Source organism: Amphiura filiformis, chromosome 15 (assembly GCF_039555335.1).
Source record: "Amphiura filiformis chromosome 15, Afil_fr2py, whole genome shotgun sequence".
Classification (NCBI taxonomy): Eukaryota; Metazoa; Echinodermata; class Ophiuroidea; order Amphilepidida; family Amphiuridae; genus Amphiura; species Amphiura filiformis.
Window position 1 is genome coordinate 27,237,967 of NC_092642.1, and position 26,752 is coordinate 27,264,718.

A 26,752-nucleotide genomic window follows, 5' to 3' on the forward strand; every position below is an offset into this window, starting at 1 on the left:
AATAAGCTTTAAAATGATAACAAATATATATAAACAGCATCAATTATACTTTTCAAGATAAGAATAATTTTGTAAATGATACCTTTGTATTTTTGTCTAATTGCTATCCTGAGAAATGGGCCAATTAGTTTTCTGTTTTACACAAGATTGAATAAGGATTATCCTAGTTCAACTGTTAATTATTGATTAAATTAACCTCTTTTTAATAAGTACTTTCAGGGATTTGAAAGTCCACTTAGTCCCACAGTTAAATACCATAAAATTAAAAATTTGGAATTTTTTGATTGGAATGTCATCTTTGGAAGCCGTTAACTCAAAACATGACTGGCGACTTGTTCCAGGCCTTGTTGGAGTGGGCCACATATGTCAGCAGTACGCTATCTAATCCGGATTTCATAGAGTCATGCTGCTCCTGCTGTGTGCGGCATGCCACTTGGTTAATGCCACTAGCAGCAACACTCAGCAAGCAGCATGCGTCTCAGTGGCAGGTGCATGACTCTGAAATCGGTGTTATCATTCTTTGTTCACTGGTCAAATATTGTATCCTGTACCATACATCATAAGCGGCAATGCTCCTGAGTTGGGTTGACTTGAAGTCAACTCCCTTGAAGTCAACATCTAGTGATTTACCAATTTGGGAAAAGCTGTGGAATGAGCGATTTATCTGAAATACATGATGTTGCTGACTGGATAGTGTAGTGATGTAAAAATCGTCATCAAGAGTGGCATGACACTCTGAAACCAACATTATAATTGGAGACAGAGATAAAGAAATTAGATTGCATGGACTCTGATGTCACCTGTCAATAAAACTCAGAAACAGTTTGTTTACAGCAATAACACTGTGCGGCCTACAATTAGTTTTGCACTTTCGAACATACAAACCATCTCAAAAGTTAGGTCTTAGTAATAGGAAACTTTCTTTCCTGAAGGTACCATGTCAACAACGCCTGGAAAAGTTGCCATTTCCGTTGTAAAAATACCGACATCATTTTCTATTTTAATTTTCCGATGTAGGCACCAGTTGAATCAATCTTCCTTTTACCCCCTACTAACCAAACACAGGCTATGGGGAGTTAATCGTCAGACATGTACTAGCATTTTATCCCTGTCTCTGATTATAGTCCCAATGTAAAACAATCAAATATGATGGGTTTAGCAATAGCATAAAGCATTGTACTCTTATGTTATTTCTTAACCACTCTTGTACTTACTTGTACTTAGCAGGATCACCTATATGATATTTCTTCTGTTGTTCTGGACTCAAACCAGCCATCATGTAGTAAAAGATATGGAAATTCTCCTCACCAGGATTCTGATGTATTACTCTGGATTTCTCCAACAGGTATTCTGAAATTTTGGCTCCCATTACTACAAAGGTAAGAAATTAATTAAAATCAAATGAATTAATACATAGGGAATGTGATAAATTTATAAGGTTGCCCTGAATGTTGTTTATTATATTAGAGCTACAATCCAGGAGAAAATAATTGGCACACTTGAACTAAATAATGTGTGCCCTATCACATTGGAGAGATGAGTGAAATATGCATGCAATATATGCAAAGCAGACTCCACCCTGTATATCACCCTTCCTCACTTTCCATCTTTCAATGTTGAAGGGTCGCACAGACCTGTTAATAACATTGCTTTGTACCACGAGACAGGCAACGAGTACCAACATTGTGTTCTAGGATTGTAAAACCAAAATAACCGAGTAGTACTATATGTAATGTATAGTGTGATCATCCAGAATACTGAATTGTAAGTCCTTTAATCCATCCCATTGTAAGTCTAAATCCATTTAAATCCATTTAAATCCATTATATCTTCAACACATAGATCTTATGGCTGAGTTTATGTTGGGTTTAGAACTTATGACATGCCGTAACACTTTGTGAAATCAACCCCTGGGATTGTGTTTATGAGGCAACTGGTGATAAATTGGCTATTCTAGTTGAAATCCATACACCCCCTATGGAAGACATGATCTACATCTCACACACAGGGAGTGTGAATTTCAAATGGGGTTACCTGAATGGGCAACTCCATTTGAAATTGACACCCCCTGTGTGGGAGATTAAGGTCATGTCTTCCACAGGGTGTATGGATTTCAACTGGAATAGCCCATTACAAGTTAAAGTTGACAACTGTTAGACTTACCTTGCCCATCTTTGAATTTGAGTTGAATGTACTTTCCAAATCTACTGGAATTATCATTCATGGTGGTCTGAGCATTACCAAAAGCTTCCAATAATGGATTGACCTGAAAATAATCATAACAGATAATCAATACATTGATTGATTAATCAATATATCAACCAATCAAGCAATCCATTGATAGATCATTCAACAACTCCTCCTATACCTTTGTACAGGAGCCAACCGTTGTTAAACCGTGATGAATCCACACTTTTACTGAAGCGTATCTGTGAACAGAGCGAGACTACGCGTTACGCGAGAGCGGGTAAAATTCGTCATGCCTGGAACCTTTGTGCGTATGCAAGCTTACAAGTTGAATTCAGTATTTTCAGATAGCGGCTAAATTTTGCCGTTTTATTCTGTAGTTTATGATGGTATTAACAGAGAAATCATCTAAGTTTTTGTAAAGCTTAGTGACAATGATTAACTGTCATTTCCTCGTGAAATAATCGTGAATTATACGATCTTTAGCTTCTTTTCGTTGTTGAAAGGATTCAATCATGTTTCATCGTTGTTCATCACCGTTTAACAACTCGCGTCCGGGCGTCTGCGTGGTTTACTTAGCTCGGGCAGCTAAAGCTGCCCTCGCCAAGTAAACCATGCAGACGACGCGGCCGCATCGTTGTTAAACGGTGATGAACAACGGTGAAACATGATTGAATCCCTAAATCATCAATCAATACATCCTCCCATTAATCAATCAATCAATCAATCTGCTATTTGATCAATTAATCAAATATTTATCAACCAATTAAGTTATCAATCTCTTATCTCTTCTTCATACAATGTACTACATATAGTTTGAACAGCTCGTAATCGGCGGGAATTATTAGGCTTTTACCACTACACCGAAAAGTAGACCCACACTAAGAGTGATATATTTGACCTGTCTAGTATATATATATTGAGTAGACAATAGTATAGGACTTATATCAATAATTTGTGATATTTCTTGCGAGACGTCATAAGACATTCTTGAAATAAAATATATTGATATTAATCAGCGATGTTATAAGGCCCGTCGATTACGAGCTGATCAAACTATATGTATTTTGTTAACAAAAAAGTTTTTGAAAATATGTAAACTGACAAAAGATATATTTGTGCAGTTTTTTTCTGTTTCTGATACTATCATCAAATGGCAGGATTATACTGTGCAGTCAAGAAATTTGTGTGAGGGTTTAATTTATGCACTTTTCATAGTTTATATAAAAATGTGTTTGACCTACAGGCTTTAATGTTTAAAACCATGAATCAAAGAAACCACAAACTGGCTTAACAAAAATTGCAAACAAATAATACCACTAAACTAAAAGCATCCCACTAGACACAGTCTAGTGCTATTGAATGTTTCAAGTTGACAGGTCAGTGATCACTTGCCATATATATATTAATCAGTTTATCAAGTTCTTGTTCATCCATCGATGCAATCTGCTGTTCAAAATGTGGTTTCCCAACATACATTCTGATTGATCAACCCATTCATCAAGTACAAAAGTGATCCACAAATCAACTGTTAGTCAAAATCTTTTGCTCTAAACGGCAAACCTTATACTGTGTCCACTAGGAAAAAGTAACAATTCAATTTTGACTTGCTCAATATTAAAATGCGATTAAAACATTTTCCACTATCAAATGTTAAGCATTAATTCGTCAAAACCTATTTGATTTAAGCTAATTAACAATTTTTAAAAACACATTCCGCTTTGGAATTTAAAATCTTTGCCATCTTTGACGCATACTATTGTTTCCTCTGTGTCCTCTGTTGCAATCAAGATTGAGTTTGAAATCATGCAAATTGCAACTTACTTGTGCAGTGTAAATGGGGTCTTAATCAATCAATCAAGCAACCAATCAAGCAAGCAATTAATCCATCTTACCTGTAGAATCTGTTGTTCCAGTTGTGATTTCCCATGACATAACTCTATCAACTGTTTTATTATTAGTTTGGTACTTTCTGTTTTACCAGCTCCACTTTCTCCACTGAAAATAAACAAGAAATAATAATAATGATTATTATTAAACTTTGCCATTGCATTGAAGTTTTTAATTTAATCCTGCTAAGTCTCAGAGCTCTAGTGATCTTAAAAATATGATGTGGTATGCATTTTGCTGTAGCTGTTGTTTTTAGAATTGAATTTGTGTTGTTGGAATTTTGAAATGAATATAAATGCGAACAAGTGTGTAGCAAAACCCTGCTCTCGGATTAAATCCGATCAGATCGGTGATCGAATAGAGGAGATCGGTTCAGATCGGAGGGGATCATATTCTTTCATATTGCATGAAAGAAAGAGAAAAAAAGAAGGAAAAAAAGACAAATATTTTCAACACTCACAGGGCACTTTGAAGGCACAAATCCTTCCCCTTTTATAACTGTATATACAAAAATGCCCTGATTTAAATGTTGACCCACAACAGGACCATTCAACTAATATAAATACATTGTTATGCTGAGTTGAACTGATTTCAAAAATGGTTATAGTTTTACACCTTTTAAAAAAACAAGTTCAGGACAATAGTGCTGTCTACTGAAGCTTGAAGTTTATTTTATACAATCTGTAGTGATTGTAAAGTAATGCTGATGACAAGATAAACAGACATTCGGTGGTTTTTAAGCTATAGGCCTATATGTAAAAATTCAAAATTCAAATGCTGTAGGCCTATATATATATATGTATATTACATACAGTAAGCAAAAGAATTAAGGTACCAGTTGTGTTCACTCCTGTATATCCTAAATAATGGCAAATGTGTCCAAATTAAAACAAGCAACCGATGTCTGTACTCTTTAGCTCTGATTTCAGACCTTATTTGTTGAAAGTGGTTGAGAATTAAAGAAACGGTGATCCAAAACCTAATGAAGATACGAAATAAAAAGTTGCACTTTTGTGTTTTAATCAATGAAATCACGAAGCTAGTTTTTCGTGCTAATCAACGAAAGCACGGCGCTACTTCTCTTGTTCGCGAACGCTTTGTGTACAAATCAATAGGGCATGCAATGTGGCAAACTGCAACTTTTTCATTTGCACCTTCCTTCGGTTTTTGGATCGTCGTGTCTTTATTTCTCAATTTCAACAAATGAGGTCTTAAATTCGAGCTAAAGGATGCAGCTATTGGCTGCTGGTTCCAATTATGACATATCTGCCTTTATTCAGGATATACAGGGGGTGAACGTAACTGGTACCTTAATTATTTGGCTTACTGTATAGATTGTATTTTTAAAATGAAACCCCTGCATACACAATTGTAGTGGTGTAGATTTCTTTTTGACATGGGGGGATGGGGTTGGAAAACATTTCTTGAACAATAGTGAGTTCAGCACCTTTTAGTTTATGGTACAAATGTGCGCAAAGTGCAAGAAAAATTTTGCCATATTGAAGCTAAACTGGTGAAATATGGGTCAAAAGTGGAATTAATTTGTGCGAAGTGCAAAAAAATGGCACTTTTGGGGCCAAAATTGCCAAATATGAGGTTAATTTGGTCAGAAACCCACACACAGATGTCAACAATGGGGGGATGATTGCATGGACCACCCCTCGGCAAAATATTGGGGGGATTTATACCCCCATGCCCCATCCCCGAGATCTACGGCTATGCAGAATTGTTCTGAATAAAATGTCAATATCCATTCAAGTGTGGATGTTGTGTGTGATATAGACAGACATTTACTAACATGCCAAAGTTTAATGAATATTAATTTGCTTTCTAATCACTTGCAGGGTAATTTTGTATTTTTTTATATTATTATTATTTATTTTTCACATAGTTAATTATTAATTGTCTAACATATCAAAACATCTCTCCAACAAATCTCCACTTCAAGATGACACTGTAGATCAGCCCAAAAGTAACCGTTTTTCAACAGATTTTTATCTAATCTATGTTTACACCACAACTTGAATATTGTATATTGATTACCTTGATAACTTGACATCATTTGTAATTGATTGATTTCCAATTATTACTGTTTCAAAATTGATGACAACCAGTCAGAATTAATAGGTAAATTTTCGCGGGAAAATTTTCTGGACACGTGACACCCATGGGCTTAGACATATTAGCATTATGGAATGTGACCCGAGCACAGTGGTGTTCTTCCAATGTATTTGAATAGGAAGAATTCCTCATTTGATGCAAAATAAGTTACTTGTCGCAAGTTAATAATATTATGGTAAGAGTTTCCGTAGATAAATATTTTTTTCCGTAGATAGATATTTTTGAAATTACGTTTTGATGATATTGTGAAGAAATTAAGATCACATAATATTTAATAAATTTGCAATGCACTAATTTCTATCAAAATTGAGGTCAAAAATACTATTCCAATTCAAAATTACTAAGACTTGAATAGCGAGGTCACCGCCGGGGGTCAGAGATCAGGCTCGAGGTTACACTCACATTGATACGCATTGGTCATGTGTCCAGAAATTTTTCCCATGAAAATTAACCTATTAATCTTGACTGACAACACTCGAAAACTTGAAAGTCTTTTCAACAAGATTACTTGCAGGGTGTATTAGTAGTACCTATACTTATTTAACAAATTGTATAAATCTGATTTAACATTTTTATGATATAAATGTGATTATTATTTCCTGATCAATACATAAAATATTTTAAAGAAGTATACACTGCGATTCTAGTTAAATTTGCATGGTTCCTGCCATATCTGAGAAGCATATTGATTCATGTTAATTTAAACCTAACAATTCTCATACCTGTCACTATACTCTAAAACGATTTATGGAAAATGGATAAATGATTTTTGGAAAACAGGTCAACGCTATCTATAGATATTTATACCATAATATTACTCATCAATACCTGAATACTATTGACCTTATGCACAGACTGATATCCTACCAAGTAAGTCAATACAAAGATATGTCTTGAAATCACTGACCCAAAACAAAACACACAATCCGATGTATTATACAGGTAGCTTCCAGTGTGGTTTTATTCAATTCAACTATGACAAATAAGTATTATATTATTCTGCTGTATCATAAGGTAATCTTGCTGGAAAGGATGTATCTACATGTAGCTGCTTTTAGTGAGCTAGCTTCTTGAATTAAAACCAAGCTATTATAGTAAACATCTCCAAAAACTAAATAACCCCCCCCCCCTTAAATAATGGCCATTATTCAAAAACGGGCTATTTGTATTACAAATCTGTAAAATGTGTGGGAAACAGAATTTATTTCTGCGCATTTTGACAACTCATTTGATACGATAGCAAGGTCCAGATTTGAAAGTTGCACTTACCCCCGGTACAACAATACAAAAACACTCAGATATCATTACATAGATTTCCTTCCATTATACTGAATACAAATCAATAGAATGTACTGCAACTTTCAAATCTTGGGTTACATTGATTTAAATGTACGCTGTGACGTCAATATTTAGTCTATTGCTACAAATGAGGTGTCAAAATGTGCAGAAATAAATTCTGCTTCAAACATATTTTACAGATTTGTAATACAATCGCCCGTTTTTGAAAAATGACCATTATTTAAGAGGGTTAGTTACTTTTTTTGAGATGTTTACTATTTAGGCAAAGGCATATTTTGTAAAGACAAATTTATGTATCCTCAGTTTGTTCATGCAATATGAATAATATCTAGTCTGAGGTCATATCACAAGGCCATAAGTTGGCAGTTTTTACAATTACAGTTTTATCAAATGAGACAAAACTTGAATTTTATCAACTGCAGATGAAATGGGTAATTCCGGCTACTTTCGAAGTCACATGGTCAGTGTTTACAATGAGCCAGGACCAAAGGTGTACGTGATTGTTACCGAGGTCCGCGATCCAATATCACAATTTGTGTCACCCCGTTTCTTTATTTCACCAACTGGGATAATAAATGAATATCATAAGAAATAGAGACAATTGGAAAAGATGCAAAATGTATAATTGTATATGAAAATTCCACAATTTTTTCTACCAAGAATTTGTACTATTAGGAAAATGGGAAAAGGTGCACAGATGTAAATGTCACATATTTTTAAGTTTTGTTGACCTTGTTTTTGTTCCAGTACCTTAAATTGCATCATTTAAACTTTTGTTGAAAATGAAATATTAATGCAAATGTTGTATGCCTTAATTATGATAAATGTACTGTTCATCATGTAGAACACTTTCAGTTTGATTGATCTGTCACAAATACATGCCAGGTTTTCCCTACAATTTCCCTGCAATAAATAAAGATGCAATGGGGCATATCACTGATCCATCATATCACATAGACAGGTCTGCAGTGTAAAACTAGGCTAGGTTCCTATTATTTCCGCCTTTTCACAGAAGATTAAATATAAAATGTATATATAAAGGGCTAATTATGATGTTCAATTTATACCCCCACCAAGACATACTTAGCAGAAAACCAGACTCATTTGCGAGTTCTAGTTATTACCCAAGTTCCAGATCTCAGTTCTTTCATGCCTTCAATTACAACATGTTTTGCATTTTGAAATAAGCTCAAATTTGCCATATTCACCCAATAAGTGCCCAGTACAGGTTCTAAGTCAGTCACTTTTGGGGATGCTTTATTTTAAATGATGCAAGGAAATAAAAGTCAAATTTTAGAATTACACAAATTACACACAAAATCATCTTCCATAGTACTTTGAGACATTTTAGTTATATTTGATGGAATTAAACTGCACAGCTACATTACATAAAGGGGAGGTGGTTATACAGTTGTTGCTACAATGTAAGAAATTCTGTGGGGGCACTTATTCGAGAAGCACTCTATTTAATAGGGAAGGGTGCTAATAATTAGGCAGAATACTGTATTTATTTTTTGAGTAAATCATTTAGCTTGCATGTATGCATGTGTCAGAGTCTGACTCAGAGACTAGGGGTCCATTTCACTAAACTTTTAACCCTTTGTAACTCAAGTAACCGTTTGTTAAGTTACGAATACCCAATACTAGACGTAATTTTACGAAGGGACCCTGTAGTAAAACCCTATTACTTATGTACCGTTCGAAAGTATGTTTAGTGAAATGGAACTTACGACTAGTCGTAAGTTACGAATGATTTCGAGACTTACAAAGCTTCATATAGTTGAGTGAAATGGACTCCTGATCAGGGTTCGAATTCAGTCTATTTTTTTGCATAGCAGTTTGTGCGATGCAAAACACATGTTTGTATAGCAGTTTCCAAAAAAGAAAATTGCGTAGCATTTTGCAATGCAATATTTGTATTATTTTGCGTAGCGAATTGTCATCAAATCTCGGCTATAAAGCCCCCAGACGATCACATGTCACGCTCGAGGGCAGAGTTTGAGGGCAATTAGCAAATATAATTATATGCACGAAGCAGAATCATAGCATTTGAAACAAGGCGGTTCTCGAACCACGAGTCTCGCCTGCTTTCGCGATCGCCTGCTTTTATGATTACTTTTGGTAGAAGTAAATGAACCTGCAACAACCCATGGCGATTTGCCTGTTCAATTTGAGCTTGATTGGACCAATATTGGAATTTGACCTTTGATCCCTAAATTTTGGTGGGTCTCGGCTGGGCACAATTACCTGGCTGATGGTGACTGTACCCACCAAGTCTCATGCCCATCCGACAATTTTTACTAATTTGACCTCAGATGACCCCTACTGACCCCAAAATGACCTTCCAAAAATTGACCTATAAATGTTGACTGTACATGTCATGCCCATACAAGTTTTTAGTCATTTGACTTCAGATGACCTCTGAGTGACCTCAGATGACCTTGCAATGACTGTCCAAAAATTTGGCTCTAAATGATGACTGTACCCACCAAGTTTCATGCCCCTGTGACAGTTTTTAGAAATTTGACCACAGATGACCCATGGGTGACCTCAGATATCCCTGAAATGACCTTCCAAAAATTTGACTTTAAATGTTGACTGTACCCACCAAGTTTCATGCCCATACAACAGTTTTTAGTAATTTGACCTCAGATGACCCCTGGGTGACCCTGAAATGCCCTTCCAAAAATTTGACTCTTAATGTTGACAGTGACCACTTAGTGTCATGCCCATACGACAGTTTTTAGTAATGTGACCTCAGATGACCCCTGAGTGACCTTGGATAACCCTGAAATGACTTTCCAAAAACATGACTCTAAATGTTGACTGTACCCACCAAGTTTCATGCCCATATAACAGTTTCAAGTAATTTGACCTCAGATGACCCCTGGGTGACCTTGGATGACCCAAAAATGACCTTCCAAAAATTTGGCTCTAAATGCTGACTGTACCCACCAAGTTTCATGCCCATACGACAGTTTTTAGTCATTTGACCTCAGATGACCCCTGGGTGACCCGAAATGCCCTTCCAAAATTTGACTCTTAATGTTGACTGTAACCACTAAGTGTCATGCCCGTACGACAGTTTTAGTAATTTGACCTCAGATGACCCCTGGGTGACCTTGGATGACCCTAAATTACCTTCTGAAACTTTGACTCTAAATGTTGACTGTACCCACCAAGTTTCATGCCCATATGGCAGTTTTTAGTAATGTGACCTCAGATGACCCTGTGTGACCTTGGATGGCCCGAAATTACCTTCCGAAACTTTGACTCTAAATGTTGACTGTACCCACCAAGTTTCATGCCCATATGACAGTTTTAGTAATTTGACCTCAGATGACCCTTGGGTGACCTCGGATGAACCCGAAATAACCTTCCGAAAATTTTGCTCCAAATGTTGACTGTACCCACCAAGTTTCATGCCCATACGACAGTTTTTAGTCATTTGACCTCAGATGACCCCTGGGTGACCTCGGATGACCCCGAAATAATCTTCGAGAACATTTGACTCTAAATGTTGACTGTACCCACCAAGTTTCATCCCCATACGACAGTTTTTAGTAGTTTGACCTTAGATGACCCCTGGGTGACCTCGGATGACCCCGAAATAATCTTCCGAACATTTGACTCTAAATGTTGATTGTACCCACCAAGTTTCATGCTCATATGACAGTTTTTAGTAATTTGACCTTAGATGACCCCTGGGTGACCTCGGATGACCCCAAAAGAATCTTCCGAACATTTTACTCTAAATGTTGATTGTAACCACCAAGTTTCATGCCCATACGACAGTTTTTAGTAATTTGACCTCAGATGACCCCTGGGTGACCTCAGATGACCCCGAAATAATCTTCCGAACATTTGACTCGATGTAGCACCCCAACAGAGACATTTTTGACCTAAAAACCCGTTTTAGACATTTTTTGAAAAATGCTTCCTTCACCCTAAAAAGGTGGATTTAAATATTCAGTTTCCTATCCTTTTGTACATGAGAGACATTCTTCAAAGTCTTTTTTGGCCTAATAACTTGGCCTACATGACCGAAATTGATATATATAATGCGCAATATAAAAACATTATTTCATTAAATTTTTGACCCCCCCCCCCAACTAATGTGCATCCTCTCGTCATACTACCCCCTACCACATAGGGGGGTGCTAGTGAACATTTGACTCGATGTAGCACCCCAACAGAGACATTTTTGACATATAAACCCGTCTTAGACATTTTTTTAAAAAAATGCTTCCTTCACCCTAAAAAGGTGGTTTTAAATTTTCAGTTTCCTATACTTTTGTACATGAGAGACATTCTTCAAAGTCTTTTTTGGCCTAATGACTTGGCCTACATGACCGAAATTGATATATGTAATGCATAATATAAAAACAATATTTCATTAAATTTTTTTTCTTTTTCTTCTAATGTGCATCCTCTCGTCATACCACCCCCTACCACATTATGTTGACCGTACCCACCAAGTATCGTGCCCATACGACAGTTTTTAGTCATTTGACCTCAGATGACCCCTGGATGACCTTGGGTGACCTTGACGCACTAACCAATACAAACTTGTTCTGTCTGGGGTGAAGATGCACCCACCCACCAAGTTTGAAGAACGTGCGACCCCTAGTCTCCGAGAAAATAGGTTTTTGCATTTTATGCATAAATTATGCAAATTAGGTACTTAATTACCATATTTTGCGCTGAAAATCGAATCGGGTTGAGATCCTCTGGTCATACTACCCCTACCACGTTTCATCATCATAGGGCTTAGGGATCTTACTGAATCCCCCAGATACAGCTCCACAAGGCGGATTTCTTCAGATTTCCAACCATATTTGTAGAATCGTTCCGCATAAATTATGCAAATTAACAACTAAATGTGCATACTTTTCGCCGAAAAACTAATCAGGTGATCAGCAGATGTGTATCATAGCGGACACCAGGTTTCGTTACCATGCGCCCGACGGATCTTGAGATAGTCTGTCCACAAACTCCGCTATCAATTTGCGCTGATTTGCGCATAAATTATGCAAATTAGCTATGTTAATTTGCATATTTTTCCCAGCTTATACGATTCTGAGCAAACTTGGATACCCTTCCTCCCACCAAGTAGCGTCGCCGTAAGTCTTACGGTTCCCCAGATACAGCTCGGACGGACACACATACACACACACACCCCACACCCACACCCCCCACATCACACACACACACGCATGCGGACAGACAGAAATAGTGATTACTAAGTCCCATCCTGAACAAAGTTCAGGCGAGACAAAAAGTGTAGGCCTATACTTTTACCGCGAGAAAAAAGCATTAAAAAATAATGTTGCAATTTTGCAAACCTGGTAAAGTCGCTCCATGACCATAAAGAACAACAAAAATACCACAGATGAAAAAAAACGACATTATCTCATCCCCGTAAAAATATTGCAAGCTTCCGAAGGTCGCTGATCTTATGGTTTTGGTAACTCCCTTCACCAGGAACACGCGATATGATTTTGTGTATAGTTAGTGTGTGCAATGACGACATTCTCTCGCATAATTGGGGGAGTAACGCTAGTAAACATAAGCAGCCATGACATAAGCAATCAACCACAACAGATTCCGCAATATGGTACCCAACATTGCTTTGTCTTATTTTTTGCGACGGCATACAGCATAAATATCTTAGATTTAACGAGAATGAGCAAATACCGACTGTGTGATGTTTTTGATTTTCATCCAGATGTGTTTTGAGGTAAATGCGACGTGTCGCAGAATTTGGCTCGCAAATAGTGATGCATTGGGGGACTTTTGAGGCAAATGCGACGTGAAATTTAGCTCAAATTTATGTATAGCACTTTTAGCGATGCATTTTGGAAAAGTGCATAGCAGTTGATGGAAACTGCATCGCAAAATGCGATGCGATACCTTCGAACTTGACTGCTGCTCCTGATGTACCGTACTTACCTAATGACCACACACTGATTTCTCTTCCCTCCTACTGCATTGCCAGTTAACATAGCCTGGTAACATGCGTCGGAGACCGCAAAGATGTGAGGTGGGTTTTCCACCCTCTTCTTGTTCTTGTACTTCTCTGTAAACTATGAACAAGTATTCAAACAATCAGATTAATAAATATTTCGGGATTCAGTATACACCTAGGTTTCATTATCATTGAGGTATAGGACTTTTTATTTTTTCGGAGAAGAGCAGGTAGGGCAACTACTTGATTATACTTCTACATGTTCATACTACATACTCTGAAAATTCGCACGAGTCCGGTTTTTTTTAAATCACATTTTTGTTCCTAAAATGGGGGTTATAGTGCCCTCAACGGGCACTCTCTCCATAGGGCTACATGTAAAGACCAGTTATAGACATATGGCCCTAAAATAAAACGGTCTCGTGCAAATATCCTCAAATTTTGCATATGATGTAGATTTAACATTTGGAATGTAATACAAGTGATGTCGTTGCTGCTCTTCTAAATTCATTTTTAAAATGTCCGCCCCAGACCAAGGTGATATACTGCAGGCAGAAATTAATACACTGATACCCTCTGATGACACAAAAGAGTCAGGGGGATACTCAGTACATATGAACAGGGATGTGCTGCTAATATCGCAGGATCTTAGCCGAGTTTAGAGATTTACCCATCATTTGAATAAAAGTGCCTGTCCTAGTTTGACCTTTAAAGCATTTACCTCTGACTTCCACAACCCATGGGGGGGGGGGTCAAAGCCTTCAAATATGTATTGCTATGGCCTTGTTTTGCAAATCTGGTCAACTTAAAAGATCAATATTCGCAACACCTAAAATTATAATGTAGCATCTGTCAAAGGTATTAACAAAATGGATGCATTTCAGCATTATTTCTAGATTCTGATAATTAAAATACCAATTTTTGTCCACACCTTTCCCCCAGGTCTTTCCCATCCTGAAAAATTGGTTAAGGGATATTCTATCCCCTTTCATTTTCTATTCTGCATTCTAATCTTAGGCTAAATTTAAAGAAACAAGTCCATTTGTCATAGGTGGCCTAAAATCCAAAATGAGAAATGTTTTTTTAATTTTACTTTTAGAGTCCGGAAGTATGGTAACATATACCTCAAATCACATTTATATTTAATGTCAAATCAGTGCAGAGAAGGAAATAGATATTAAAATTAATAGTTTAGGGAAAATTATATGAAGTCTGCACAAAAAGTAACTCAGCTGTTATAAATACGCCTAAAGATTCAGAACAAATAATTGTTTTCACAATATTTCAACATAGAGAAGTGTGATTTATTTACGCATTTTGATACCCATTAAGTCAAATGTCATTCAATAATAACAACACAGTAGTGCTTTTACAGAAAAATACCCGAATTTAAAAGTTGCAGTTTACAGCGATCAATGGTTATAATGCCAGCACTGTAAACACGTAAAGCCCGCCATTATCTTCGCGTTTACTTCAAATCAATACAAATAACTGCAACTTTTAAATTGGGGTAATTTTCTTTCAAAACACTGCTGTATTGTCAATATTGAACAACATTGGACAAATGGGGTATCAAAATGCGCGTAAATAAATCATCCTTCTTTTTATGTTGAAAGATTGTGAAAACAATTATTAGTTCTGAATCTATAGCGTATATATAACAGCTGAGTTACTTTTAATGCAGACTTTAGATTGATTTATATATTTCATATTGCTTGTAAAACATCAAAATCTTTTGAAAATTTTTGGCATTCATTTTTTGCTTGAAAATATATTTTTTTCTGGATTGCTCACAGTACACAAAAAACAAAATGTGATAAAATTACTTCAAAAACAAAATGTGCACTACTGCTGCCTGCATTTAACAAACTTCCTTTTTTAACCTTATTCCAACTTCTAAATGAAAAAGATTATTTAGTATGGGAATATTATATTGTCCATTGTTTTCACAGCCAGTGTAATACTAACTGCCAACTGAAACCAGAGCATGATAGACATTGTATTATCTTCCTTGGAGTTCCCTATAAACTGGTTTCTTGAACTTGCAAACTCATGGTATATGGTCAATAACAATACCATGAATCAGTGTTCATAATTATCCTCAGTGAACCGAAACACAGGAGTCTGTAACATGCAATGGAGACTCACTGATTCACATGGGTCTATGGTATTCACACAGTAATGAATATCATAAGATTTCAATGACTTAGAGTAATGTTATTATCCCAACAACTTACGACGTGTTATCACACTCGTAGAGATACTGTAAGAAATTTCCAAGCGATTAATTTTTTGTGCTTGTCAATTTTGAACTGTTTCACTTCTAAAGTTCACAATTTCAAGCTTCCTTAAATGTACATGATTAGCCTATCACAAGAGGTATATAAGTGCCTTGATGCTCAGCAGCCTTGGTCTTAATAAGGCTAGATTTTAGGAACTTGACCTTGGGGCAAACGCATTGCCCTTGGTCATGCATAACAGAGCTTTGCTTCAACAAGTATTCTTACATTATTATTTTAAACGTACCTTCTTGGAATGTGAAAAGTGTGAAAGTAAATGCAATGTCAAATTTTCATTTTAACATTACACCAAGTTTACACCCAGCTGTCATGTTCACACTGACACAATTATCTTAAGATTTCATGAACTCTCTGTGTGATAACCAGATAACAATGTGCAAGTCTGCAGTCAGTTAGCCCCAATTTTTGAAATATTTATTATGTTTTTTATGGCATTATTTAAATTTGTGCAGCATATTTGTATTTTGGCTGCCCCACATTTTGATGGCTGCCCCACAACCCACATTTTTCAACCTGAGTTGTAGGGCCCTGTGTATATGGTGTACTGCGGGAGCATGTTGGCTTATGGAGGGGGTGCAATCATACATACTCACCTCCTTGGTATAGATGCCAACATCTCTGAATGGGTTGACGGCAACTAAAATATCACCAACATATGTCTGTAAAAAAAATAAAATCAATTGTTGGTTTTTGAAAAAAACAAGTTTGCGATTTATATATACATATGTACATAGTGCACAAGCTATGTAAAATATGTTTTAAAATCCTTGCGTGGCCTACGGTAAATATGTGTCAGTAAATTCACAGGATGAACAATTTCCCTGTGAATTTGCAGGAGAAAATTACACACCAAAAATTTTACAATTCATTACAGTGTGACAGAATGATGCATGGTGTATTCATAATCGAGGGGAAAATCTATGTAGATTTTGTCATTTTTCAAATGCTTTCATTTTTCATTAAAAATTGGTATAATAACTTTAAGTTGAGGAAATAATGTTATGTCAAATGAGACATGAATCAAGGCTTTAAAAAATAAGTTGACTTGCCCTTATCAACCGACCTAAAAATCTGAAAAAACACGGTCACATTTTTTTTTTAATTTGACTATAGGGAAATGTCATAATTTGGTTTATAATTTTCAAAATCTGTGTTTTATTTATAATGTTAAACTGCAGTATAAACGCATAAAATCATCAATTTCTTGCAAATTCTGACTCAGCATTTATTTCGTTAATTTTGGCAGTGTAAACTTAGGCCAAGAAAAAAAGAATGTTTGTCTCAGACACCCGCGTGCATTGTTATGTGAAATCCAATTTAGCGCTTAGCGCTACGTATTAGCCCTTTTTTTTTCTTTTTTTTTTTGCCCTATTTTCATTTTTTCAGTTTGTATAGCGATCCAATTTTGTCTTTTTTTGCAGTTTGGTTGTTGTTTTTTGTACACATTTCGCCATGATAGTAAAAGAGACAAACAAAACTATTCATTGTGTAGGCCTAATTACTATATATGTTTCTGTATTTGAATATCAAAAAGTACATAAATATTCTGCCTTGACTGTAAAAAAAAATAAATAAAAATATCGCATGTCGCATATCTCATATTCTTATAAAAATAAAAAAATAAAAAAACACATAGCACTTAGCCTTTTTACCAAATGTGTCTGAGACAAATACGGTACTTTCTTTTTTATTTGGCCTTAAGCTGTAACTTTAAGAGGGAAATGTAGGATGGAAATTGTGTTCAGTCGCGTTTCCTGCATTGATTTGAATCACTTTTTCCGTAGTATTTTCGATAAAATATGAACCTGAAGATGCATTTGTAAAGCGCATACTGTGATTACTGTCTATATTTCTCTAAAATTCTCTACATGTATGCAAAGTATTAGGCGTCACATCGTATTTTGCAGAAATTGCAAAAAAAGTATATATCGACCGATTGACCAACCCAGGTGTTGGTACCTAAAGGGCAAGTCAACTATTTGTTTTTTAGCAAAAAACATTTCTCCATCAACAACTTTATTTGATCATATAATATCTTTTAGAAACTGCTAATCGGTCATATATTCCATAAATTTAGCAATTTAAAATCAAAATAATATAGAGGCAATATCTTTTCCTAAAAAATGTAAATGGTTTGAATGCACAATTATGACACATAGTGAGCAAACATTGAAAACCCATTCCTTAAATTTCTAAGTTAACGTTGGTCAGGCCTTTTTTGTTATTTTGCAAATGACCTTAAAAATCACCAAAATGTGTTAAAATATTTTATGTAAAGAAATACAATTTAAAAAAAAGAAATTTTCTGAAATTTTCAAATTTGGGTTGTCGCCTTATCGTTATTTTAGTTTTTGCCAATTTTTGCAAAAAAAAACCAGTGGTTAGAACCATGTTTTTTCCACCTGTGGCAAATACCTGCAACCCTGACTGCTAGAGAATAGATCAACTTGAATAGTGCATATTAAAACCATAATGTGTGATTTGCATAAAAATAGATGCACCCTAGCCAGTTTTCACTGATCACATTGCTTATTAATTTCGAGCCAAACAAATGATGTAAAACAAAGAAAATTGCAATTTCACTGCAATGCCTACAATGCGTGAGTATTTAGCTAGCCGATCGTATGTACATTATAATTATGTATTATTACACTGAACATCGAGCAGCTGGGCTGTACAAACTAGACGCAAGACGAAAGCCCGGCCGACCGACCCTACTTGAAAGTTCCGTCCGCCCGTTGAACAGGTGGGGTTTTTTTTTGTCGCCTATTGGCGATATGCACAGTTTATATATCACCGATTCAATGACACAATCATACGGGTATATAGCGGACATCCACGGGGCATGTTAGCAAGACTAGATCAGGGAACTCTGAATAAAACTGGAGATCTCCAGTTTGCCGTATTATATAAACTTAAATTTTACTGTAATTAAAGCTAGCACTTAGCCTTTCACATGGTATTTTAGTACACCATGCATTGGGCATTTAGGGGGAGGTGACTGGGGTCAATTTTTTTTATTTCCCCCCTATCGTGGGCAGAAAATTTTCACGACCCCCATCTTGGGTCAAAAAATTTATGAACCCCCCCCATCCCCTTCCGCCTACACAGACTCAAGACAAATTATTCATTGCCGGAACAAAGGCGCGTAGCGCACAAAAACTTTAGAGCGAAGAAAGTGAGCGGAGTGCGTTAAAATTTTGATCGGATGCGTACAATGTAAAGAAGGCGCGTGGAGTGGGCAAAAATTTATAACGAAAGATTGTGCGCACATTTTGATTGTTAAATTAAAAGAATGCACGCGAAGCGCACGAAAATTGTGAGTCACCAGCCCTTAATAATTCTATACCCCCCTATTTTGGGTGTTAAAAATTTAAACCCCCTATATTTGGCCTAAAAATTCTATGACCCCCCAGTATATTAATGACCCCCCTCCGAAGAAAATCATTTTCTTTTCAAAAATTGACAGCAAAAAGTAGAATTTTGAGAAAAATTGAGGGTGTCACTGTATGCCTACCATCATTTTAAGGGGCTGTGCAATATTTATGTGTACCCCGCAGTGTCAACAGCCAGTGTTATAAATATAAACTTAATACTCCGTTGGTGAGCGACAGGCGATTGGTATTTCACCGAACGCAAGAAAAGGAGGCCTACCGTATCTAATTGGCTAGAATCGATCGCTTTGTCGCTCAGAGGTGTAGTACAAACTCAAAATGGATGTACATGTATTCAATTCGATTGAATCAATATTCTATTATTGACGCAGATAAAGAAAGTCGATAAATGTATATAAATACAGCACCTGGTTTTTACACGGGTTCCTTTGTATAATTCATTTCTCAAACAGTTGAAAATATCACAATTTTTACTTTGGATTTCAAATTTTTTACTTTAAAAATGCAGTAAAAGATATCCACAGCAAGCTGCAAGGCCCCGCTAATTAGTGTACTGCTTTTCGAGTGAGTGTACTGAAAACAAAACCCTGGTTTTACCTGAAAACAAATTTTTTTTCTTGTAATAGAAACATCATATGGGGTACTAGAGCATGCACAAATTAATCGTAATAATGTGTAGAATATATAGAAACGCTGTAATATCTCATATGATAGTCATGGTATGCTTAGCCTGCGTCGCTCGGCCTATCTCGAACAAAATCGCGATGCGTAGCTGTTAAAAAACGAGAGGATTCGCTGTACTATCACGGCAATTTTTGACACGAAGATATAGGGATGATGACGATGTGCCCCGGGGTGGTGAATTTTCAAAATGGTCTGCCAAAAATCGCTTGCCACCCACCCCCCTTTGGCTGTACCAAAAATCTTTGCCCCCCCTTTTGATGTGCCAAAAAACCTTTGCCCCCACCCCCTTACACATGCAAGATTTTGGGGCACCCGCGTAAGTTCATCCGCACAGCATGCTAGGAGATCGGGAGCCAACGTTATGACACAGCGCACTGCGCGCGCGTTTTGTTGTCGCACTCATTGAATTTGTGTGGAACTGACTCGCTATCGGGGAAATGTATGTAAGCATTCCCCACCGTAGCACGATAGACACCCATATGATAAAGGACGCGAAGGTGTGGTGTTCCTCACTATGCCCCCCCCCATACGGCTTCATAAGTATAATTCACCAGACCGGGGGCAGGGGTACACATAATTATTGCACCACCCCTTACAAATCTTGATCTATTGGCATTTTGTAAATACTGTAATACCATGGTATACTCACATAAATCTTGTCATGATCATATCGATGTTTCAACTCTGCCAGCAAAGTGTGTTCATCCAAATTCGACAGACTTGCAAGGTCATCTGTAGTGCCAACTTCTACAGAAGCCATCTCAACTTTATTGCTCCCGTTCTTGTGAAAAATATAACAACTTTCAGCACACGAAATAAATTACAAAATGTTCACTGGTTTATCTCCAATATGCTTACTTGTCCTACGATGTACATATCATTCCGGATTTAATATTATTTGCATGACACATCATCTTCAAAAACCAATGTATTCTTCACAGGTGCTTGGTGCGCCGATGCTGGATACCATTATAAGGGTATTTGGGCGTAAAAACACCTGTAATGTTTTCATGTCAGTCAACTTTCTGGTAGCAAAATGTAAACACGATGACCGAGGGGGTAGGCCTACTTTCTGTTTCAGAACTGGTCAGGCCAGTGAAGTCAGGCTACTTTAAGAATTTGGTGGGCAGGCCTGTTGGTGGGTAGGCCTAGTTTTAGTTTAGGGACCGTTCACAAACACTTGTAGGGGGGGGGGCCTGATGCAAAAAAATTTTATCTCAAACATTTCGGGCCCCCCTTTACAAACCTCAAAAATTTCAGGGCCCCCCCTTTTTGACATGAAAATTATGGGTCAACCCTAATGTTAATTCAATGCATTGAAATCGAATTGAATTGAAATGAATTTTGGGCTATTTTCATTTCAATGCATTGGAATTGAATTGGAATCGAAATGAGTGGGCTTGGTCATGAATTGAATTGGATTGGAATTGAAATCATCGTGAGCAATGAAGAATTGAATTGGATTGGAATTGAAATCATGTTGAGTGATGAAGAATGAAGTGGAATTGAAATTCAGCTTTGATTTCAATTCAGCATTTCAATTCACAAGGAGATGTCTGTGATTCCAGATCATTCCACCTGTAAAAAGTGCCCTTCCCCGTTCTAAATTCTGATACACTTCTAGGTCTAATCACACATGAGACACACATGAAAAAATTTTGGCACCAATCACAAAGCCCCTAATTTTCTCAAACTCCTAATTTCTATGCTCAAAAGTCATTGTACATTGGAACAAATTGTGAGAAGTACAAGGATTTCGGGTGAAAATCTTAGGAGGAGCAGGAGACAAGTAGGGGCTATATAATAGTATCAAAACCTTGATTTTTGACATCTTTGAGGCCAATGTGGGGACAGGGTCCCATTATCGATCGTACCACACAACTTAAAAGGGCATTTCGTGATCCACAGCCTCATCCCCCCAATTTTTTCTAAAAAAGTTGAGATTTTTGTACCACTGGATACCTCTGCCGCTACATAATGTTTATGTACCAGACATTTCTTGCAGATTAATTCGTTTAGCAAAAATATTGTCAAATTTGAATTTCGTATACCAGAACGAAATTACAACAGTGGCCTATATGGAGCAGTGTAATACACATAAACATGCATAACTCGCAAACGCAAAATCGGAATCAACTCAAATTTTAGGAGCAAAGATGAAAATAAGTGGGAGATGGGAGCCGTTTAGCCCCCAGAAAGCCTGAAATGGCCCCTGGTCCCATCTAAATTTAAGCTGACAAGGGGACACTTTTCTTCAGAAACTGGCCCCTGGTCACTAGTACACTACACTACATTAAATTCCATAGCCATTAATGCATGATGAACTTATCCAGAACAAATATTGGCCCCTTGTTGATTAGAAGTGGCCCCTGGTTCCATGTTGAATGAAGTGAACCAGGAGCCATTTTGTGTAAAAAGCCCGGGGGGGGGCACTCAATTTAAATTTGGGTAGGGGTGTGCGGCGCGGAGCGTCGAAGCTTTGGGAACTATGAACTGATTTTCGGGCAAAATAGGGGCTTGAAGAACTGAAATTTGGGCCAAATTATAGGCTGTTGAGCTAAAATTTCCAAATTTTTTCCAAATTTGAGCTTAAAGAGCTACAATTGTCAGAGTTTGAGGCTCCAAGAACTGGATTAGATTCAAATGTGGGGCTTAAGGAACTGCCGGAGAGCCTGAAAAGGGACCCTTGACCGCCGCACATACCCGTACCACCTTAACATGTGAGTGCCCCCCCCAGGGTAAAAAGGAGCTCCAGGTTCATCATTTCTTATTTTCACCCTTGTTTGGGAGTAAGCTTTTTCGTGGATATCCACTGAAAAATGTCATAAAAGAGGATGCCAGGATCACAAAATCCTCCTTTAAGTTTAGAAAATAATGTGCATGGTGGACAAGAAGTTAAGACAAATATTAGGAAGTCAGTCACCTAAGAACTAAGAAGTTCCAAAGTTTCATAAAATAGGACCCAGAGGTCAAGGATCACTTGCATTGTTTGAATGTGAAAAGTGAGTTAACATAAAAAGTATCTTCTGTTGTAATGGTTTTGTGACAAGTAGTGTACTTGATTTTGACTTTGTGTTGCTATAAGTGTTATAAAATTGGTAGTAAAATTTAAAACATGCACTGCAAAAATATTAAACACCATCTTGTCCTCGATTTGTAAACATGTCTAAAGGCTAAACATGTTTAGTAATTTGATGCCTTGTGTCTAGATATTAAACACTTTTTGAAGTTTAACATTTGTGTTTAGATTTTACGTGTGTTTACAAATCGAGGACAAAAAGTGCTCAATCTCTAGACACAGTTTTTGCAGTGTGTCTTTAGTCAATTAACACAAACTGCAACTGTATTGGAATTGAAATTGAATTGGAATTGAAATGAATGCTCAGAATTGAATTGAAATTGATTAGCTGTTAATTTCACTGCACTGAATTGGAATGAAATGATTTTGAAATTGAAAAAATGAATTGGAATCGAATTGAATTAATTCTAAAGCAAGGTGGATTGAATTGGAATCGAATAGCAAAACTCCAAGTGTAGAAAGAATTGAATTTGAATTGAATTGAAATCAATTTTCTGGAGTGAAATAACAATAGTCAACCCCATAGAAAAGCATATAAACTCAATTTTCCCAGGAAAATATGTGGTCATTTTTCAGAGCCCCCCCCCTTAGGAGGGTCAAAAAATTCAGGGACCCCTTTTGCATCAGGCCCCCCCCCCTTACAAGTGTTTGTGAACGGTCCCTTATAGCAACTTAGCATGTTAGGGACCGTTCAGAAACACTTGTTAGGGGGGGCTGATGCAAAAAGGGGGGCCTAAAAAAGTTTGACCCTCCTAAGGGGGGGCTGAAAAAAATGACCACAAATTTTCCTGGAAAAATTAAGTCTATATGCTTTTCTATGGGGTTGACCCAAAATTTTCATGTCAAAAAGGGTGGGGGCCTGAAATTTTTGAGGTCTGTATGGCCTAAAGGGGGGTCCCGAAAAATTTTCACAATGAAATTTTTTTGCATCAGCCCCCCTTACAAGTGTTTGTGAACTGTCCTCTAGCAGGCTTTTAGCTAGGTCACTTCAACCAGGCCCGCAACCATCGCAATGCTGTGCAATAATTATGGGGGTGGGGAGCAATTTTTGGCGAGCCGAAAGGGGGAGAGGGCGAGCAATTGTTGGCAAGCCGTGAAGCCGAGGAGGGGGAGGCAAGCGATTTTTGACAGCCTGAATGTACGATTTGCATCAAATTTTAATTTTGTTATTCTTTGTTCAAAATATTGAAATAATATTAGTAATAACTGCCGGTAAGGGTTGCTGTCCATTTTAAGCTGAAACAACCAGGTAAAGTGAAAGAAATCCCACTGGTTATTTTGGCCATTTAACATGCAGTTCTATGGGAGGACATAAAGTCATAATAAAAATGACTCATGTCGAACTTTGCTCTGTTGACCTACAAAGACAACAAACTTGGCCGATTCCATTTAGGTGCAAGTTGGGACATGTGTAAACATTAAATGTCCAAAAAAAATCAGGTTTGAAAAAGAATAACCAATTTCATATTATAAGATCATACATTATGGCTTTAATGGGGCACCTTTTAAATAAAACACTCCTCGCAACATATATCAAGACCATAGGCTATGTCCGCAGATTTATTGGCAGGGCGAGGGGCGATTTCCCCTCCCCCACTAACACAGTTTACAAGTGTTAACCACTCTAATTCTGTGGTGTTAACTTACTGAGACAGAGGTTAAAATAAAACTTTAATGCCAAAGTTGGGAAAAGAGAGGATGGAGAAGAATGCACAATTGGAAAATTTGGGAGCGAAGAACGAAATGATAGGGGTGACCGATGGAATGATCGCTGGAAATAATGAACACTTTCTGTAAAAAAAAAGCAGCAAATAGGAAATGGACCTGGAGAAGCCCAGATGGAAGCACACAGAATGAAATTGATTTCTTTCTCACAGACAGTCCACACATCATTCAAGATGTAAAGACAATCAACAAAGTGAACGGTAGGTAGTGACCATATGATGGTAATGAGCAAGTTAAAAATCAACACCAGACTCGAGAGGCCAAAACTACTAAGACCAAAGCAAAGCAGCATCAACCTAGAGAAGTTGAAAGAAAAGAGAATAGAATTTCAACTGCAGCTGCAAGAATCATGGAATGACCAGATAGTAGAAACAACACAAGAACTGGCCATGAAAATTGCAGGAATGAAACCAAAAACTCAAAAGACCAAGATATCAGATTCTACCAGAACACTCATGGAGAAGAGAAGATCGATGAAAGCAGAGGGAACAAACATACAACGTGTTGAATATACAGAAACCTGCAAGGCAATCAGCATGATCAGGAAAAAGCTACGTAATTATCCACAACGGAAGAAAACCTATAAGAAACTAGCGCAGGGGAAACAGAAAATCACAAGCTTCCTCAATAGTAATGGTCGAGAAATCACAGACCAAGATCAAATTCTGAAAAGAATAGAAGAATTCTATGAACACTTATATGCCAGTGACCATGGTGACAAAGACACAGATGAACCGGGAGAACCACAAGAAGAGATTCCCAATGTCACTAATTGGGAGGTACAGCTTGCCGTAAACCAAATGAAGAGAGTGAAGTCTCCTGGACCCGACTATGTGCTCATCGACACGATTAAGGAAGGAGGGGACATCATAACCAAAGAATTAACAAAGCTGTATACAATATGTATGCAAAAGGGGAGGGTGCCAACACAGTGGGAAGAAGCCACTATTCTGCACACGAAAAAAGACTAGCGAGACCTAAAGAATTATAGACCCTCCAGTCTCCTCTCAAACTTGTACAAGCTGTACAGTGCACAAGGATACTAACAAACTGACTAAAAATATACTAGACAGCAATCAACCAAGGGAACAGGCAGGCTTCAGGAAAGGTTTTTCAACCATGAGCAACACCATCAACCAACTAAAGAAGAAATGCCAGGAGTACAACATCCACTATGTATAGCTGTTATAGACTGCGAGAAGGCATTTGATTCTGTTGAAACCAGATCAGTCCTGAACGCACTTAAAGACCAAGGAATCAGCAATGCATATCTGAAGATCTTCAAAGACATGAACTCAGATTGCAACACAGTCAAAATGCACGAAGACAGTGACAAAATCATGATCATGATGATAAAAAAAAAGGGAGTGCGCCAGGGATACACTATTTCACCAAAACATCTTTACAGCCACCGTAGAAGGAATTTTCACTTGACTGGAGCCAAAAAGGAATCGACATTAACGGAGAATACATGAGTCACTTACGGTTTGCAGATGACATTGTCACTATATCAAGCAACCTCAATGAGCTTGAAACAATACTACAAGAGTTGGACGAGGCAAGCAGGGCAACCGGACTAAAATGAATATAACAGAAAAGAGCTGAAAAGAAAGGTTATGACAGAAACAGAAACAAACACAAAGATAGTACAAGTAAAAGGGGTCGAAATCGAGCAGGTCGAGGAATATGTACCGGTATACCTTGGACTGTTGGACAACTGACGCTTCTCTCTTCGAGACAAAAACCAAGACTCTGAAATTCGAAGGAGAATTAAAGCCGGGTGGCAAGCATTTGGAAGATACAGCGCCATCATGAAAGGCAATCTCCCAATATGCCTGAAAAGAAAGGTATACAACCAACGCATCCTCCCAGCTATATCATATGAAGCAGAATCATGGACACTATCCTCAAAAATGGAAAGAACACTGGCAGCAGCCCAACACAACATGGAAAGAAGCATATTAAACATCACCTACAACTGTACAAGGACAGAAAAACCAACAAATGGATCAGGGAGCAAACCCAAGTTCAAGACATCTTGGAAACCATCAAAAGTAGAAAATGGACCTGGGCCAGCCATATCAGCCGGAGACATGACAATCGT

General features: G+C 37.2%; 1 protein-coding gene across 1 annotated transcript in view; it reads right to left on the minus strand.

Moving 5' to 3' along the window:
* Window positions 1–20,742, minus strand: part of LOC140171444 (myosin-IIIb-like) — a 70,716-nt gene extending 49,974 nt beyond the window's left edge. Inside the window, 6 exon segments of the mRNA XM_072194705.1 lie at window positions 1,215–1,371; window positions 2,164–2,266; window positions 4,083–4,185; window positions 13,450–13,583; window positions 16,359–16,424; window positions 20,494–20,742. Of these exon segments, the coding sequence (XP_072050806.1) occupies window positions 1,215–1,371; window positions 2,164–2,266; window positions 4,083–4,185; window positions 13,450–13,583; window positions 16,359–16,424; window positions 20,494–20,604 (674 nt within the window). The 5' untranslated portion in view covers window positions 20,605–20,742.
* Window positions 20,743–26,752: the final 6,010 nt, after the last annotated feature.